A 15,287-nucleotide genomic window follows, 5' to 3' on the forward strand; every position below is an offset into this window, starting at 1 on the left:
GTCAATCCCTTTAGTTTTTTTCGTCCAAATTGCCAATAAAATATCTGTCATGTTAGTGCTTAATAAAGTGTGTATGTCATATCTATTTATAAAATTTCAATTATATCTAATAACAATAGAAAAAATAAAAAAGAGTTAAATGTGGAGCCATCTTTAAGCCCTAGTATAAAGATGGATGTTGCAACCTCTACCCACCACCTAAAAAGAGGAGGGGTGGAGAACCCTCCACCCCATGCAAAGGTTGTGACACGACTTCCACTCCCTTACAAAGGAGGTAGGTAAAGATTCCCTCTACCCCCTCTAGCAGAGGACCACTTCTGCTAGAGGAGGAGGTGGCTCTACTCCCTTCACACTTTTTTTTTATTATTTTTATTTTTTATTTTTTATTTTTTTTATGTTACCGGATATAATTAAAATATGATACACAAACTTTTTGTACATCTTATGTATATCTCTTTTTTAAATTAAGCATTTGATCTGTATCGCCCCCATATAAATCTTACAAATTCAATGGTTGATTTAAAAAAGAAATCCGAAAAGATAATTTCTCTAATTGAAATTTTATACAAATTATAGGTATGATATGTCCTATTTATTGCATGGCAATTGGTGACTAAATGGTTTGCTAACGTGGCAAATATTTCGTCAATAATATGGATATAAAAAGTTGACAGATATACTAAAGGCACGTTTGACATGCATAATGGACATTTGTAATGGAATAATTATTCTCATTCATTTTGTTTGATTGCATGCTATGCATGCATTGTAATGACTATTCCCCTAAATTAACATATAACTATTCATCTTAAAATAAATAAATAAATGAGAGGAATAGTTATTGATTGAGAAATATAATGAGTTTTCCAAAAAAACCCATCATTTTTTTGTTATGCAAACCTAATATATATTTTAAACAAAAAATGAAGGAATTTTTTTTTAAAACATTCTATGGGTGGCCGACCAATCCAATAGAACATTGAGGATGGTCAGACCGTCGTCGATGCCATTCAGAGTAGCCGCAACCACCCCCTATATCAGGGGTAGTCGTGACCACTCCCCAATTGTCATTAAGGGTGGCCACGACCACCCTTGGTGTGCTGCCAAGGTGGCCAGCCATCCCTTGGGATGGTTGGCAACCAAAAAATTATTTAATTTTTTTAATATATATTCTTTTATAAATTTTGGGCATTTTAATAATTTTGATTTAATTTCAGTAAGAGAATCATGTGTTGCCACCAAATTAAAAAATATAAATAATTATTCCATATACTAATGTGCCATCATTATTTAAAGGATAAAAATGAAAGGACTAATTATTCTGTATTTTGAAACCCATAAACCATTTTTTCTTATAAGAAAACAGGACAAAGTTTTCCTCCAAAGTGAGTTGGAAGAAGATCTTACAATCTAATTTATAAAAATGACATGTGTCATTTAAGCATGTGAAAAACACATGCTTTTTGAATAATATGGACAAAGTTGGAATAAATTTTATTAAAATAATATGTGCATCTCAATTTTTCTTTTTTCTTTTTTTTAAAAAAGAAAATTAAGTCATTTTTATAAATTGGGTTTGAAGAAGTTTCTCTAACCCAATTTTGAGGAAATATCCATCCGACAAAATAAGTGTAAGAAATTATTTTGTATTTAAAAGTAATGTTCTTTACTCTGACATAAAACTAAATCTAATATAAGTTATGGATAATAATTACCTATCTTTCATATACAATGAGAAGATTATTTATAGATTGAAACTGTTTAAATAAATCTATAACTAATAATATTGGAAAATGCTTGTTGTACACACTTATTCTATTTTATTTTTTTTGAAGCATACACACACTTATTAGAACCACACTATATCATTAGAGGGGCTTATTTTTTATCGACTAAAGTATTTAAATTATTATTAATTTTTGCTTTGTTATATCATAACATATTTAAGTTTTAATAAGTTTCATTAATAGATCATCACAGATAATGTGGCTCTTAAAATTACCATAAATTGTCTCTTTTATTGAGTAATGCTACACATTATTCTTTTTGTCCTTCTAAAATTGATGTGGCTCTTAAAATCACCATTAAATCAAATTTTAAGAGTAATATATTAAAAATTAATAATAATTTTAAAATTCACATCAATTTTAAAAGATAAAAAATAAGACAATGAAACAATTCATAGCATTACTCCCCACTATCATAGCTTCTCCCATAAAAAATTCTTAAAAACTATTGATTTTCTCTGTTTACACTTTACATGTTATTCATCGTACGCTTGGCAATTTAGCAGAAGTGAGGCTTACTTAACACTCAGTTAGCGTGGAGCAGCGGTGTTGATCCTCCATAAGCAATGGCGGGTGCGCGTATTGCCGCCCTCTCGTCCCTCACACCTTCCATTAACCCCACCGCCACAACGCCCACGAAACCGCTTGTGTTAGCTTGTCTTCCAAAACCCACCAAGAGAAAAAACTATCTCCGCCCCAAAATCCTCAAAACCCTTCCTAAACTCCCCCCAAACCCCATAATTCCTATCCTATCCCCCGAAACCGAAACCCCTCTCGAACCCCACCTCGATTCCGAGTCTCCAGCCGACGAAACCTTCGGTGATAACTGCGCCGCTGATAAGGTCGAGGAATTCCGAGTATCCGAGACATCGGCAGAACATGATGGCGTCGTCGGTAAATTTTCGTCCAAGTCTGTCCTAAAATACGGTGCATATTTGGTTGGGATATTTGTGTTTCAAACATTCTGTGCTGTTTGGGTACTGGGAAATGCCAATTCTGAGAGAAAAGAAAGGAATTTGGATAATTCGGATTTGGGTATTGGTGAAAACAATAAAGGGAAATTTTTGTTGAGCGAAAATGGAATTGGGTATGTGCAAGACGATGAGTTGGAGAGAAAAATTGAAGAGATTAGAGCAATGGCTAGGGAGGCGCGGAGGAGTGAGGCGAAGGCGGTGAAGGAAGATGTTGAGGGTGATGATGACGTTGGCGAAGAAAGCGCGGTTTCTAGGCATAGAGATGGCATTGAGAAGGAGATTGGTGCAAGATTGATCAAGTTGCAGAAGAAGTTGAATTCCACTCCGGAGGGGTTACCGGGGTTGTTTGTTAATTATTTGGGGATGTCTGGGAAGGGGGAAGATAGGGTGAGTAGGGATAGTTCGGATTCGAATGAGGCGAATGGGATGTTGATGTTTAAGAAAAAGTCTAAGTTTAGAAGCCCTTCAACGAAGCGGGTTGATCGTCCTAAGGGTTTTGGAGGCACCAGAGATCGTAACACAAAAAAGAGTGGTTCGGGTAGGGTTGGTACAATGAGTCGAAATGGAAGTGTTGGTGATGATGGTGTGGAATTGTTGGACCTTGAAATGCAGGTGGGCCAACAGCATAGTGACTATCAGGAAAGGGGGAGGGCGGATTTGGAAAAGGAAATGGGATTTGGAAATGCCGAACAGAGAAATGGTAATGTTACTAAATTGCCAGGTGATTGCGTGCCTTGTATAGTTTTGCTTAGTTGTTGCTTGTCTGCTTAAATTTTTGTTTACATAGTGGTTTAGCAAATAGCAGTCTTCTACTTTTGTTTTTGAATTTTATTATTGATTGGATATCACAACGAAGTTACTTGGTAGTATAAGTGAAAAAAATTCAATATATCAAAGCTGTGATCATAACTAATTTCGTTAGTTTGTTAAAATTGTCAACTGCAAAACCAAAAGTAATTATTAAGATTCACGGTGACCATCTTTTACTTCCTGGATTATCTTTAATCAATCAAATCCAAAGTAAACATGTATTATATTTAATATATTCTTGAATTAATGGTTAAGTTTTTAGGTGTCTTCCAGGAGACTGGTCTAGAGAGGCCTTCAGTTGAATTAGTAAATTCACAACAATCGGTAAAGTTGGGGACTCATCATTCTCAGAGATTCGCTAATGGAAAACCTGAAACTACCACCACTTCTGATAAGCATGCTGTTTTGAGTATAAATCGCAGTTCAAAACAAAGAGAAGTTGGAGATGAAACGCTGGCCAACAAATTCAGAGAAAAGCAACCAAAAAATGAGACTGATTTCTGGTGGTCAAGTCTTCCTTATGTTCTAGTATGTAACCAAAACGTTTTGTGTTTACTATTCTCCCAATAACTTAATATCTACATGATTGTGTTGTTGTTGCAGATGTGAGATCCATATTGTTTAGTGTTTTCTTGTCTGGACTGTATCAACTTGACTAAACAATCTTGACCAATGTCTTCTCAAGACTACCTGAATTAATTCCACTCATTCAAAGCCATCATTTTAGTTGAGCTCATTTTATAGACAATATTTTATTGGATTGCCTAACTTCTTTTTTTTCACATATAAAACTTGATAATTGTTTGTTTATCACACAACACTCTAGAAAATATCATCCTCTTCAATCATTTTCTTGTTATGGATGAGAACAAGATGGGTGTATTGCTCTCTTGGGGTATTTCTTGACTTTGCAATTTAACTTTCCTATCATTTGCCTACATTTTGACAACACTTCAAATTTCACATATTCTGTAAGATTGTTTTTTGTATAAGTTTGGACCATATGCATCTTTTGATACTCCCCATAGAATTGGAGTGTTGTTAAGTAAAATGATACCATTAGCAGACAGCATAAACAACATGAACAACATACACTCTAGGACCTTCTCTTGGAATATGGCCAATCAGTTAACTTACCAGGAATGCATATATAGGCTTAATGCTGACTCTTGATGTATACCTATTATGACATGAGAATGACGTGTTTTCATCTTTATTTGCTTAGATCTTTCTTAATGCTATGTTACATATATCCTATATGATTTTAGAGTAATACTACTCTTTACGCTAGATTTTCAAACCGGTTGATGTGTCGTATTTTAAGTGTCTAACATTTTTGTTTTTTCTATTGGCTAACATATGAAGCTATACTTAAAACACGTCACATCAGCTGGTGTGAAATTGGTGTAAAAATCTAGCGTGAAGAGTAGCCTTACTCATGATTTTAATATGTCCTACCGTCAACTTTCATTTGGAGTGTCTTAATTAATAATAAGCATTTTTGTTCATCTCCAACTAACCATCAAGTTGGTATTTATCCAATTCCAGGTTATTGTGATCCGTAGGGGTTCTGAGCATGAAGGACAAGGAGGACTGTACACCTTAAAGACTGCTTCTCAGGCCCAGGAACAGAGTAGCTCTTCCTATACTGTTGCTTTCGAGGATCAAGTTGATGCCAAAAACTTCTGTTTTCTACTGGAATCATTTTTTGAAGAACTGGGCAATTTTAGTGCTGACATTGTTCCTTTATCAATAAAGGTAAACATCCTTTTCTTGATTACATGAGTATTTGACCTGACCTTTGCATATTGCATGTACACCCACATATGCGAGAAAATATTTGTGTGGCCGAACCAAGCATATGGGTTCAAAGGGTTCCACCCATGTCACACTTTATTTTTAAAGTGAAAATGTCCAAAACACAATTTGTGGGGGTGTGTAGCACCTTACAAGTGTCCCTATCATGTTTTAGAGTAGGTTATGATAATCCCTAGATGCCATTACTTTAAGCTGTTGAGACATCAGTTTTAACATGAGAAAGAACAATTACTGCAGGAACTTCATGAAGCAGCAGAAGCAAATGCCATGAAGGTAATTGTTGTGAAGAAGAGGCAGCTTCAGCTCTATGCTGGCCAACCATTTGCTGATGTTGAGATGGCTTTGCACTCTTTGGTTGAAGAAGATTAGAGTGCCTGTACGCCAAATTCAAGATAGAATGTGGACACTGTTTCTCATCATTGCGCGCACCATTACAAACAACCATTAGGGTCCAGGTCTCTTCAATCTCTAAATTTAACCAGAAGGTCCTGGTTGGTGCATACAGCCATTATCCTCTATCAATGCATTATTTCGTGGTGGTTGTGGAATATGCGAAGGATTTTGTATACCTTGGGTGGTAAAGTTTTGATAGTGGCAATTCTGCAAAAGGAATTAAGTGGGAAAAGATAGCCCTGCAGTTATTATACTACTGGGAACACTATTTGTTCGTATAGCACATTATTCAACTTTTCACTTTAGTTATAGTGGCTTTTTGTTGTAGACAACTTAGAATTTGATAACTTATGTAGGTGGCTGACGGAAGAAAGAAGTGCAACTCAGGAATCAGTTTTGAAAATTACATGAATCACTAGCAGAGTAACTTTCGGCATCAAGTTGCCTGTTGTATTCACTCACCCAACAGAGAGAATCTTTGGTTGAAATTAAAGTTGGGCTGAGAAACTAGTTTTTAGTATTAGTCCAAATTTACCTATTGCAATTCTTCGAATTCATATAAGATCCAAGATTTTATTTTCTTACTTTCTGCATCTTCCCAAGAACTACGTGGATGCAACAAGAACTACATAATAAATATCCGTCTCAACATTTTCCTCATGTAGGAACCATGTAAAGCCAGCATTTACATCAAATAAATGTTCCCATCTTCACCTTCATTATGAGGGAAAGAAGAAACTACATCTACTGCCGTCGGCCCGCCACACTAAGCCCTATTGAGAAGGGACAATTTTGACCATGGACTGAGCCTGAACGGGCGGTAAATTAGACTGGCAGAAGCTTTGCCATGCCTCCTGCTTCTGCTCTTCATTTTTAGTAAAAGCCTCATATACTGAAATCACAACACTTCTCGCAGCTTCTCTCGCCTCCGGCAGTCTATCATTCAACAAATCTGCAGCCATTTGAACCAATGCAACCAACCCAAACTCTTTCATTCCCTCCAGCCCCTGCCATTAACACCACACCAATTATCATCTGTGCCCAAAAATTCTTACCAGTTAAAAAAGAAAGAGTAATGCTATTCTTCACACCTATTTATCACACAAATTACATGTCGGCTAACGTGACATGTTTTAAGTGGCTTTCCATTTTAAAGGAAAATCACCTAAAACATATCACTTTAGTAAATGTAAAATAGATGTGAAGAGTAGCATTGCTCAAAAAAGAATCCTAGCTTAATGTTAGTGGCAAAATTACCATCTTTGAGACACAGTTTGAGATAGAAACAACAGCCTTGGCTCTGATTCTAGGGTTGGCATGGCTGGCATATGCCCGGAGCTTATTGAGTAGATGCAGAGGATTCATTGACCCTACCATTGCGCTTAGTGCCTTGTCTGCTTCTTCACACACAAACCGTTTGTCTTGAGACGCTTTCAGAAGCAATTGCAGCAGCTGTGGACCCACCACACAATCCAAACAGTTAATCATAACACCATCATATGATAACGAAATGAGTCCCATCACATGATTAGGAATGTACAAGCGGTTGTGGTAAGAGGTTAGCAATAATTGTCTCTAATCGCCAACCGTAAGCACCTAAAGTGGTTATCAAATTTTTCATAAGCACAATTTAAAATAATTGCCGACGGTTAATGAAACTCATAGCCGTACCGCATAACCATCTTTTAGAAATGAGTCTTTTATGCCTATTATAGTGTTTTTGACCTGAACCTCTTTTTATAGTATATTTTAGGTGATTTTAGGCATATTTTTAATAATTATTATGCTTCCAAAAGTAACAGAGCTCAATATTATTATTATTATTATTTTATGAACAAAATTAAACGTACCAAAACGAGATCGATTTAAATATATATATATATATATATATATATATAAGGGTAGATAGTTAGCGGTTATTAACCGCCCAGCTTGTACATCCTTACACATGATTTTCTTAGTTATCAAAGGCACAAACAATTTTTTTTTTTTTAATATTAAAAAAAAAAAGAGAGAGTCCGTACCAAGGGGTCAAATGCATCGGAGGGGAAGGAGTCGAGCAACTTGTCACCAAAGGCCTTAAAAATATCAGATGAAGCCATAATAGAGGTCTTGCACAAAGCACTTCTTGGATTCTTCATGGCCTTCACCAGCACCAACATTACTTTTTCTCTGTTCACATCATACATGTAAGCAGATCTCAATACTTCCACCAAAGAAAATGTATTGCAATACATTCTTTTTCCCACAGACTATGGATAAAAAAAAAAACAAAAACAAGGAGAGATCTCTTACAAAAGCGGAAGCAAGAGAGTGGAATGATAAAGTGCAAACCGCCTGGCGTTATTCAGTGACTCACAGACTTTCATCCAATCCTTTGAATCTAACCCTTCAATCAAGCTCTGCATTTCAGACAAATTAAAGCTAATTTAGCACATGAAAAAAAAAAATCGAGTAAAACAGTAAATGGGTTTCCTCAAAATGACAACTTTGAAAGAATTTATTTATGAAAAAAAAAAAAAACATTTCTACGAGTAGGATGCCCAAATGACCCTTCTGAAACAGAGGACTCACTTGGATCTTGGATTCAGGATCTTGTATGGCCTTCAGATTCTCAGACAAAACATAATCAACGGTGGCATCTGCAGATGGTGGCAATGGTGCCTTGTTTTCGTCCGTCACAGAAGAATCAGAATGTTTTTGGATTGGAACCACGACTTTTGCTTGCTTTTTGGGTCTTTCTGGTGTTGTTGGGAGAGCATTATCAATGGGTCTCAGCGCCATTATGAAAGAGAGCGAATGAGCGATAGAAAGAATACAGGGGATTGATAGGAAGGACGAGTTTGATTTAAAGGGCTCCCCAGGGTGGGGCTCTGATTCAAACAGGGAAAGTATATATCAAACTACCTCTAGCGTAAAATATCTTACTTTCTTGTTTTAAAATTCAAATTTTGTAAAAGTTTTGAAAAAGAGACGTTGGAGACTTTCGGTAACGGTCACTTTATAAATCGGAGTGGATACTCTGCACTCTGTATTAGGACGCGTGGCATAATGATTTTGACTATGGTGTTGTGCTTGAAAAATCAAGGGCCCTCGACACTAATCTTTTTTTTTTTTTTTTTTTCCTCTCTTTGGACAGCCTTGATCTTTACCTTCTTCTCAATCTCGTCCATTATATTGGTCACTTAACCAAAAAATTACGGAGGAAGGTGAGGACTGAGGAGCATGATCATTTGTTTGTGTCGAGAGTAATTCTAAAATATTCTGTTCTTATTTCACTTTTACTTTTCTGGATTGATGTATCATTACTTATAAAACAATGCCCATTAGCAATTTTACATCAGCCTAATAAAATGATTGTAGAATATGAAATTAAATATGTAGTATTACTCTCGTGCTAACAAGGATTAATCCAAGGGTTCATTAAGAGTGTCGTATCAACATTATTAAACAATTGTAGGATAAAAATATAGTATCTAGCATTACTCTAAAAACCTACAACATTGTACAAAGTTGGCTTTTTCACTTGTATTGGACATGGTTTTTTTAAAAAAAAAAAAAAAATTTGAAGGTTTTTTTTTAAAAAAAATTGATTCCCAAGTAATGTTTCATCATCCCATGACATCACTTGAGAACCAACTTTTAGGAAAAAAATTTGGGAAGTGTAGCATTTCTCATAATCAAATACATGATAAGTTCTGACAAAAATAAAAAAAGAAAAATGATAAGTTAAACACACTCCTTAGTTCTTTCCTATTTTCAACACAAGAATATATAGAAGAATTTAAACCATTTCTCGAGTTGTTTAAGCATTCTATTTTTATCACAAGATTATACAGAAGAATTTAGACACTTTCTTCATTTGTCTATGCCAATATGCCATACTTTCATTTTTGTTTTTTCAAATTTGGCTAGGATGTAGCACATTGTTGATTTCAGTAGAATACTATAAAACAGAGCATTATATTCTCACTTATTTTGAACCTTTCCCTTCGGCATAGGAAAAAGGGGGGGATTTCAAATGTTCCTTACATAGTCCCACATAATGGAAAATCGACCTTTTACTACTTTCCAAATTCAAATCCATGAATAAGAACGATGAAAAGATAAAGCATATTTCTGTCATGAACTCGTTTCCCAATGGTATCTTTACAGCATCCAATTACAAAACCTCACTAGAGCACAGAAAAAAGTACCCCATAAAAAGGGGGGGGGGGGGGGGGGGGGAAGATGCTTAACATCGTATCACCCCAGTTACTAACCCTTGTCCATGTGAAAGAAAAATAACATGATTGCACTTGACATGGTTTCAAATACTATGGCTGAAAAATAGCAGTCCCAGTCTCATTTTTTTACGCTCTCCTTCAGCATTCAGAACCCACCTAAAGGAATATAAGATAACAATGTCATACAAAGTCGATCCAGTTCCATTACAATTAAGCAAGCAAAATCTTATCCGTGTTGTTCCCCTATAAATAATTTTTTAATCATATAAATGACATGGTTGAAAGAGAATCGTGCATGTGCTGCTATGAGAGCTGAAATTTAATCGTCAGTTTGAAGGGCAGCCTAAAAAAATAGCCAGGTCTGCCATGTTTATGAGAAATCACTGTATTGCATACTAATAATCACGTACAAGTATAACTCACTAATAATTTCCTATAGCTTTTACCTTCCGACAGTATTTGTATGAAAAAATAGACCAGAAGATGGTCAAAACATCAATAATACTAGGCCAAAAATAGCATGAGATTACCTCAAGACAATTAGGGGGATTCAATGAATAGACTATATGTGTAAGCATCCCTCAAACGAGGCTCCATGTTATCCAAGGATATTCAAAGATGTGCTTCTATGCAATCCATACATGAATTGCATCCTGCTTAATAACCAGAGCACTGAAAAGTGAAGCATTATCCAATCTCACAACAAGCCCATGCCCATGGGTCCACATAAATTTTGAAGCAGTATAAATGAACTGAAGGTCCTGATGTCATTCTTGGCATATTCACCATGTTTGACATGCAATTCTCATGCCTGAAGCCATAAATCATCAATCAAAAGGTTACTAGGGAAATCTAAGAAATGCTGACAAAGGTTTCAGACCATGCATGATTCAATCATATGTTCCCTCGTAAAATATTGATACAAAAATTCGAAGCAGGCCTGGAGAAACCATTAAAATGTGCACTTGCGTCAGTGAGTAGAATCATGGGTGTAAGACTCAACAATCAGGCAACTCAACTTTTGCTACTAAGGCTTATTAGTGTATGTTTCTGCACTATCCCCCTCCACTCCTCACTGAAGGTACTTCCCTTTCTAACAAATGATATTTGTTTTATACACCTATACAGGGTTTGAGTGGTTTTGGGGGGATCTGGGTTGATGGAGAATTGAACAACCAAAAATCAAGCCATGATAGAAGTTAGGAACTTGACTTATGCATGCTGCTTCCTGTTTCATCTTAGCATCCTATGTTTTGAACTTGTGAAAACTTTACCCAATTAAGGCATTGCCTCTGAATCAAAAATGAATTAGGACTTATGGGAAGGATGCCATGATGTTGCCTGTGTAAGGCTTATTGCAAGCAGAGATTCATTTGTGCGTCTAACTTCACTAGCTACTAATCAGAGAAGAGATTACCTCTGACAGGAGCATCTTCAGCCCTATGAAGGAATTTATGCAATGAAGAATCTTCATGAACAGAACTCTCTCTCTTCCACAAATTGCTCCATTGGCAAGATGAGAAAGAAACCTTATGGCATCACCACTTACTGAGTAAACCACAGACTCTGAATCTTCCAGTAACTTGCAAAATCTAACCCCCCACCCCAGACATTACCAGGATCTTGCAGCATGTTGAGACTTTGCCGTTTCCCTCAACACCGCACCCACAACTGCTGCTTGCTCAAGGCATTCAGCCTTATGCAATGCATCTAGAAGAACAACACACGTTTTGGTATGAATTTTACAACCTTTGGATCGAGTCTCCTCAAAAAGTGCATATGCATCGATTGCTCTATTACAATTGCTTAGTCCTTCTATCATAGCATTATAACTAGCAGAATCTGGTATACCCCCACTTGCCTTAAACCTCTCAAAAAGCCTATTAGCGTCTGCTATATTTCCAGCCTTTGCAAGTCCTGAGATCATGGTGGTATAGGTGATTGTGTTGGGCTTCAAACCATGCTTCTGCAACTCTTGCCAGAACACAAAGGCCTTATTAAATTTTCTAACCCTACAAAGTCCGTTTATGAGAATGCTGTAAGTTATGTGGTTGGGAGTACATTTCAAGTCTTTCAATGACTGAAAGCAGACAAGGGCTTCATCAATCTCCTCCGCTTTCACTAGTGCATCAAGCAAGCAATTCCAGGTGTATACATTGGGAGTCAAACCTTTCTGCATCAACTCTTCCAAGATTAGATATGCTTCATCAATTCTACCCACCTTTCCGAACCCATCAATAAGACTACTATATATCACCACATTTAACTCTATTCCTTTAGACTTTGCTTCTTCAAAGAGCATGTATGCTTCATCAAGCCTGTCAATCTTCGCAAGCCCATCAATGACGGAGCCATATGTAACCACAGTTGGTTGGTGTCCCTTCGTCGTCATTTCCTCCAACAGTTGATATGCTTTGTTAACCTTACCAGACTTGCAGAATCCATCAATTACAATGTTGTAAGCACGGGTGTCCAAAACACAGCCTTGCTCCTTCATTGCATAGAACAACTCGTAGGTTTCCTTTGCAAAACCTGCTTTCACAAGGCCACGAATTAGGATTGAATAGCTCCAAACATCCGGAACAAGTCCTCGAGCCTTTATCTCCTCAAACAAAGCCCTGCCTTTCTCGATTTCTCCAGCTTTGAAAACACAATCCATGTAGGTATTAAGCAGCATCAGGTCAGGAGAACAGCCCCCATGTACCATTTCTTTGTATATCTTGTGACCATCCTCCTTCCTGCCACACTTGAAGAAGTTCCTAATAAGTGATGTATATACAATAGCATTTGGAATCTGATTAGAATCTAACATCTTTTCGTATAGCCTGTAGGCATCATCCACTCTGCCACGTCTGCCCAAGCCATCAATAAGAGAACAAAATGTCACAGCATCCGGGGTGCAAACTTTATGATCCATTCCTTCAAATATAGAACAAGCTTCATCCAGTTTTTGAGCTTTGCAAAGTCGATCTATCATTATATTGACAGTCACAACATTAGGAAACAAGCCAGCTCCTTCCATGGCATCCTGAATGCCCAGAGCAGCTTCAAGATTTCCTGCCTTGCAAAGCATTTCTATTAGAATATTATAGGTTGAAAGGTTGGGCGACGCATCTTTCTTCATCTCCTCGAAGATCTGTAATGCCTCCTCTACTCTCCCCTTCTTCCCAAGGCAAGTAAGAATGCAATTATATGCAATCACACTCGGAATGCATCCCTTTTGTTTTTGCCTCTCAAGTAAACTATACGCTTCATCAAACTTTCCAACTGAACCATAACCCATGATCATGGTGTTATAAGCATATGCACAAGGGACTTTCCTGCCGCTATCCATCTGTTCAAATAGCTCCACAGCTTCCTCCAGCCTATCAGCTTTGCAGAGAACCCCTATCAGGGTAGTATATGTCACATCGTCGGGCATTAAGCCATGTGCTTTCATCTCATGGAAGAATTTCCAGGCCATATCCACCTTCCCAACCTTACCAAAACAATCTATGCAGACATTATAAAGAACAATGTCAGCATCAAAAGCGTTGCTCTTCATCTCATCCAACAGAGAGAGAGCAGCATCAACCCGGCCCCCCCTGGCGAATACACGAATAAGAGTTGTAAATAAATGCACACTTACTTCATAACCTAGCTCCTGCATTTGGTGAAAAAGAGTGAGCATGAGGTCAGATTCATGAACTGCAGCCAGAGCACCAATCAGATTTGTGTAAGCCGAAAATGCAGGGCGGAATTTAAACTTCCTCATGGTTTGTATTAGATCAAAAGCTTCTCTAAGATTTTGTGACTTGATGCAGCTTACCACTAGCTCGACATATGTAAAATTAGATGGACCAAATCCTGCAATACTCATTTCTTCCAGAATCTCTTCCAAGCAATCAAACTTTCTAGTCCTAGCCATAACCATGAGAAGCGAATTGTATGCATCAGGACAATGTGCCTGGTCAGTTTTTCTCTCGGCCCACCGAAAATAATTTACTGCTAGATTAACATTCTTTAGCCTTCTCAAGACTCCAATAACTAGCTCTGGTTGAGGTTTTTCATCTAACACAGATAGAGCATTCTCCAGGGTGGGTCCCCATGGACCACTATCCAAGATATGGCACACATCATCCACTACTTGTCTAACACCCTCAACTTTTCTTGAATTTTCTCGATTAGCCCCATCCATAAAGGGAACAACTTTCCCATCCAGCTCAGAAGAAGGCCCATCAAACAAGGACGAGAACTTCTTAGAAAAGGTGTAAATGTGACAGCACTTCAAATCAATTTGATAGATTAATGCTGCAGCACCACAAAATAAGCAGCTGAATGTCAAATTATATGAAGATGAGACAAGCTAATGATAATCTAAAAACTGCAGCCCAAGGTCTCCCTTTGGGGACAAACAACCATTAGGAAGCACCCTATGGTTGGCTGACAGCTCCCAAATTTGACCCGTTAGATGGTCATGACAACTAATTCCCCTTCCTAGTATAATCAACAAAGCCTACAAAATGTCCAAATATCAATAAACTCCACCTTGTTTAGCTACTAGAGTAGGTCATATGGATCATTTCTAACCATTTAGCCCAACAATTGATTGATAAACACGTAACGGAAAGTTAAAATAAACATCACAGAAAACATCTAACAATGAAGACTTACATAAAGAGAATCCCCAAAACTACCCAACTATAGAGAACCTAGCAGAGTCAGCCTTACCTTGGTTCCTTAAGAGCGTCTCCGATATCTGCATGTCAGGGCTTCTCCGATACCCTTTGAAGTCTGGATCCACAATAAGAAATCAACAACATAAGCTATGTCATAGAAAAGCCACCAAAAGGAGAACACAGAGTAACTGATACTCTAAAACATTGCATACAGATTTCAACATTGAAGCATATAAACACATACATTTTACATTCACACAAAGCAAAAATCCGCAGAACAATAGCGAGTATCACTACTGACAAGAACATAACATATCATAAAGAATTAACGATGAAGCAACATTTCCACAACTTTAACTGACAAATACTTTGAAAAAAACAAAAATCACACAAGGGTTAACAGAATCTTATGTAGTTGTGTGAATTAAACTACCAAGAAATCCCAACAATGACCAGAAAAGAGAAAACTTTTATGAATAGAAAACCACTAACATTTTTTTTTTATTATTATTATTGGTAAGTTACAGACACACCCTTGGTGACTTGAACCCACAACCTCACCCTCCACCTTGCTAGAAAGGGAGGAAAGCTCATTGTTAATAGAAAGCCACTAACACTATG

The 15,287-nt window shown here is 37.1% G+C and overlaps 3 protein-coding genes across 7 annotated transcripts; 1 reads left to right on the forward strand and 2 right to left on the reverse strand.

Moving 5' to 3' along the window:
- The first annotated feature begins 2,288 nt into the window (after positions 1–2,288).
- LOC133880461 (uncharacterized) lies at positions 2,289–5,812 on the forward strand. 2 transcript variants are annotated; one of them, XM_062319412.1, is made up of 4 exons: positions 2,289–3,482; positions 3,834–4,099; positions 5,120–5,329; positions 5,627–5,812. In XM_062319412.1, the coding sequence occupies exons 1-4, from the start codon at positions 2,354–2,356 to the stop codon at positions 5,756–5,758; spliced, it is 1,737 nt and encodes a 578-aa protein (XP_062175396.1). In that variant the 5' UTR covers positions 2,289–2,353; the 3' UTR covers positions 5,759–5,812. The 2 variants fall into 2 exon arrangements, with proteins under 2 accessions (XP_062175396.1, XP_062175402.1); XM_062319418.1 differs by having other exon boundaries at positions 2,290–3,461.
- A 523-nt stretch (positions 5,813–6,335) lies between these two features.
- Positions 6,336–8,723, reverse strand: LOC133880476 (uncharacterized). The gene is made up of 5 exons (XM_062319427.1): positions 8,357–8,723; positions 8,078–8,184; positions 7,807–7,954; positions 7,040–7,234; positions 6,336–6,789 (listed from the first exon to the last, which is right to left on the reverse strand). Exons 1-5 carry the CDS (start codon positions 8,564–8,566, stop codon positions 6,556–6,558), a joined length of 894 nt encoding a protein of 297 aa, XP_062175411.1. The 5' UTR covers positions 8,567–8,723; the 3' UTR covers positions 6,336–6,555.
- Positions 8,724–9,644: 921 nt separating this feature from the next.
- Positions 9,645–14,779, reverse strand: LOC133880487 (pentatricopeptide repeat-containing protein At3g06920). Of its 4 annotated transcripts, XR_009902306.1 has the most exons (4): positions 14,719–14,779; positions 11,426–14,298; positions 10,539–10,819; positions 9,645–10,164 (listed from the first exon to the last, which is right to left on the reverse strand). XR_009902306.1 is itself a non-coding variant. In XM_062319439.1 (2 exons), the coding sequence occupies exons 1-2, from the start codon at positions 14,750–14,752 to the stop codon at positions 11,621–11,623; spliced, it is 2,712 nt and encodes a 903-aa protein (XP_062175423.1). In that variant the 5' UTR covers positions 14,753–14,779; the 3' UTR covers positions 10,202–11,620. The 4 variants fall into 4 exon arrangements, 1 of the variants encoding a protein (XP_062175423.1); XR_009902307.1 differs by lacking the exon at positions 10,539–10,819; XR_009902305.1 differs by having other exon boundaries at positions 9,648–10,164; positions 10,539–14,298.
- Between the last annotated feature and the right edge of the window lie 508 nt (positions 14,780–15,287).

Source organism: Alnus glutinosa, chromosome 1 (assembly GCF_958979055.1).
Source record: "Alnus glutinosa chromosome 1, dhAlnGlut1.1, whole genome shotgun sequence".
Classification (NCBI taxonomy): domain Eukaryota; kingdom Viridiplantae; phylum Streptophyta; class Magnoliopsida; order Fagales; family Betulaceae; genus Alnus; species Alnus glutinosa.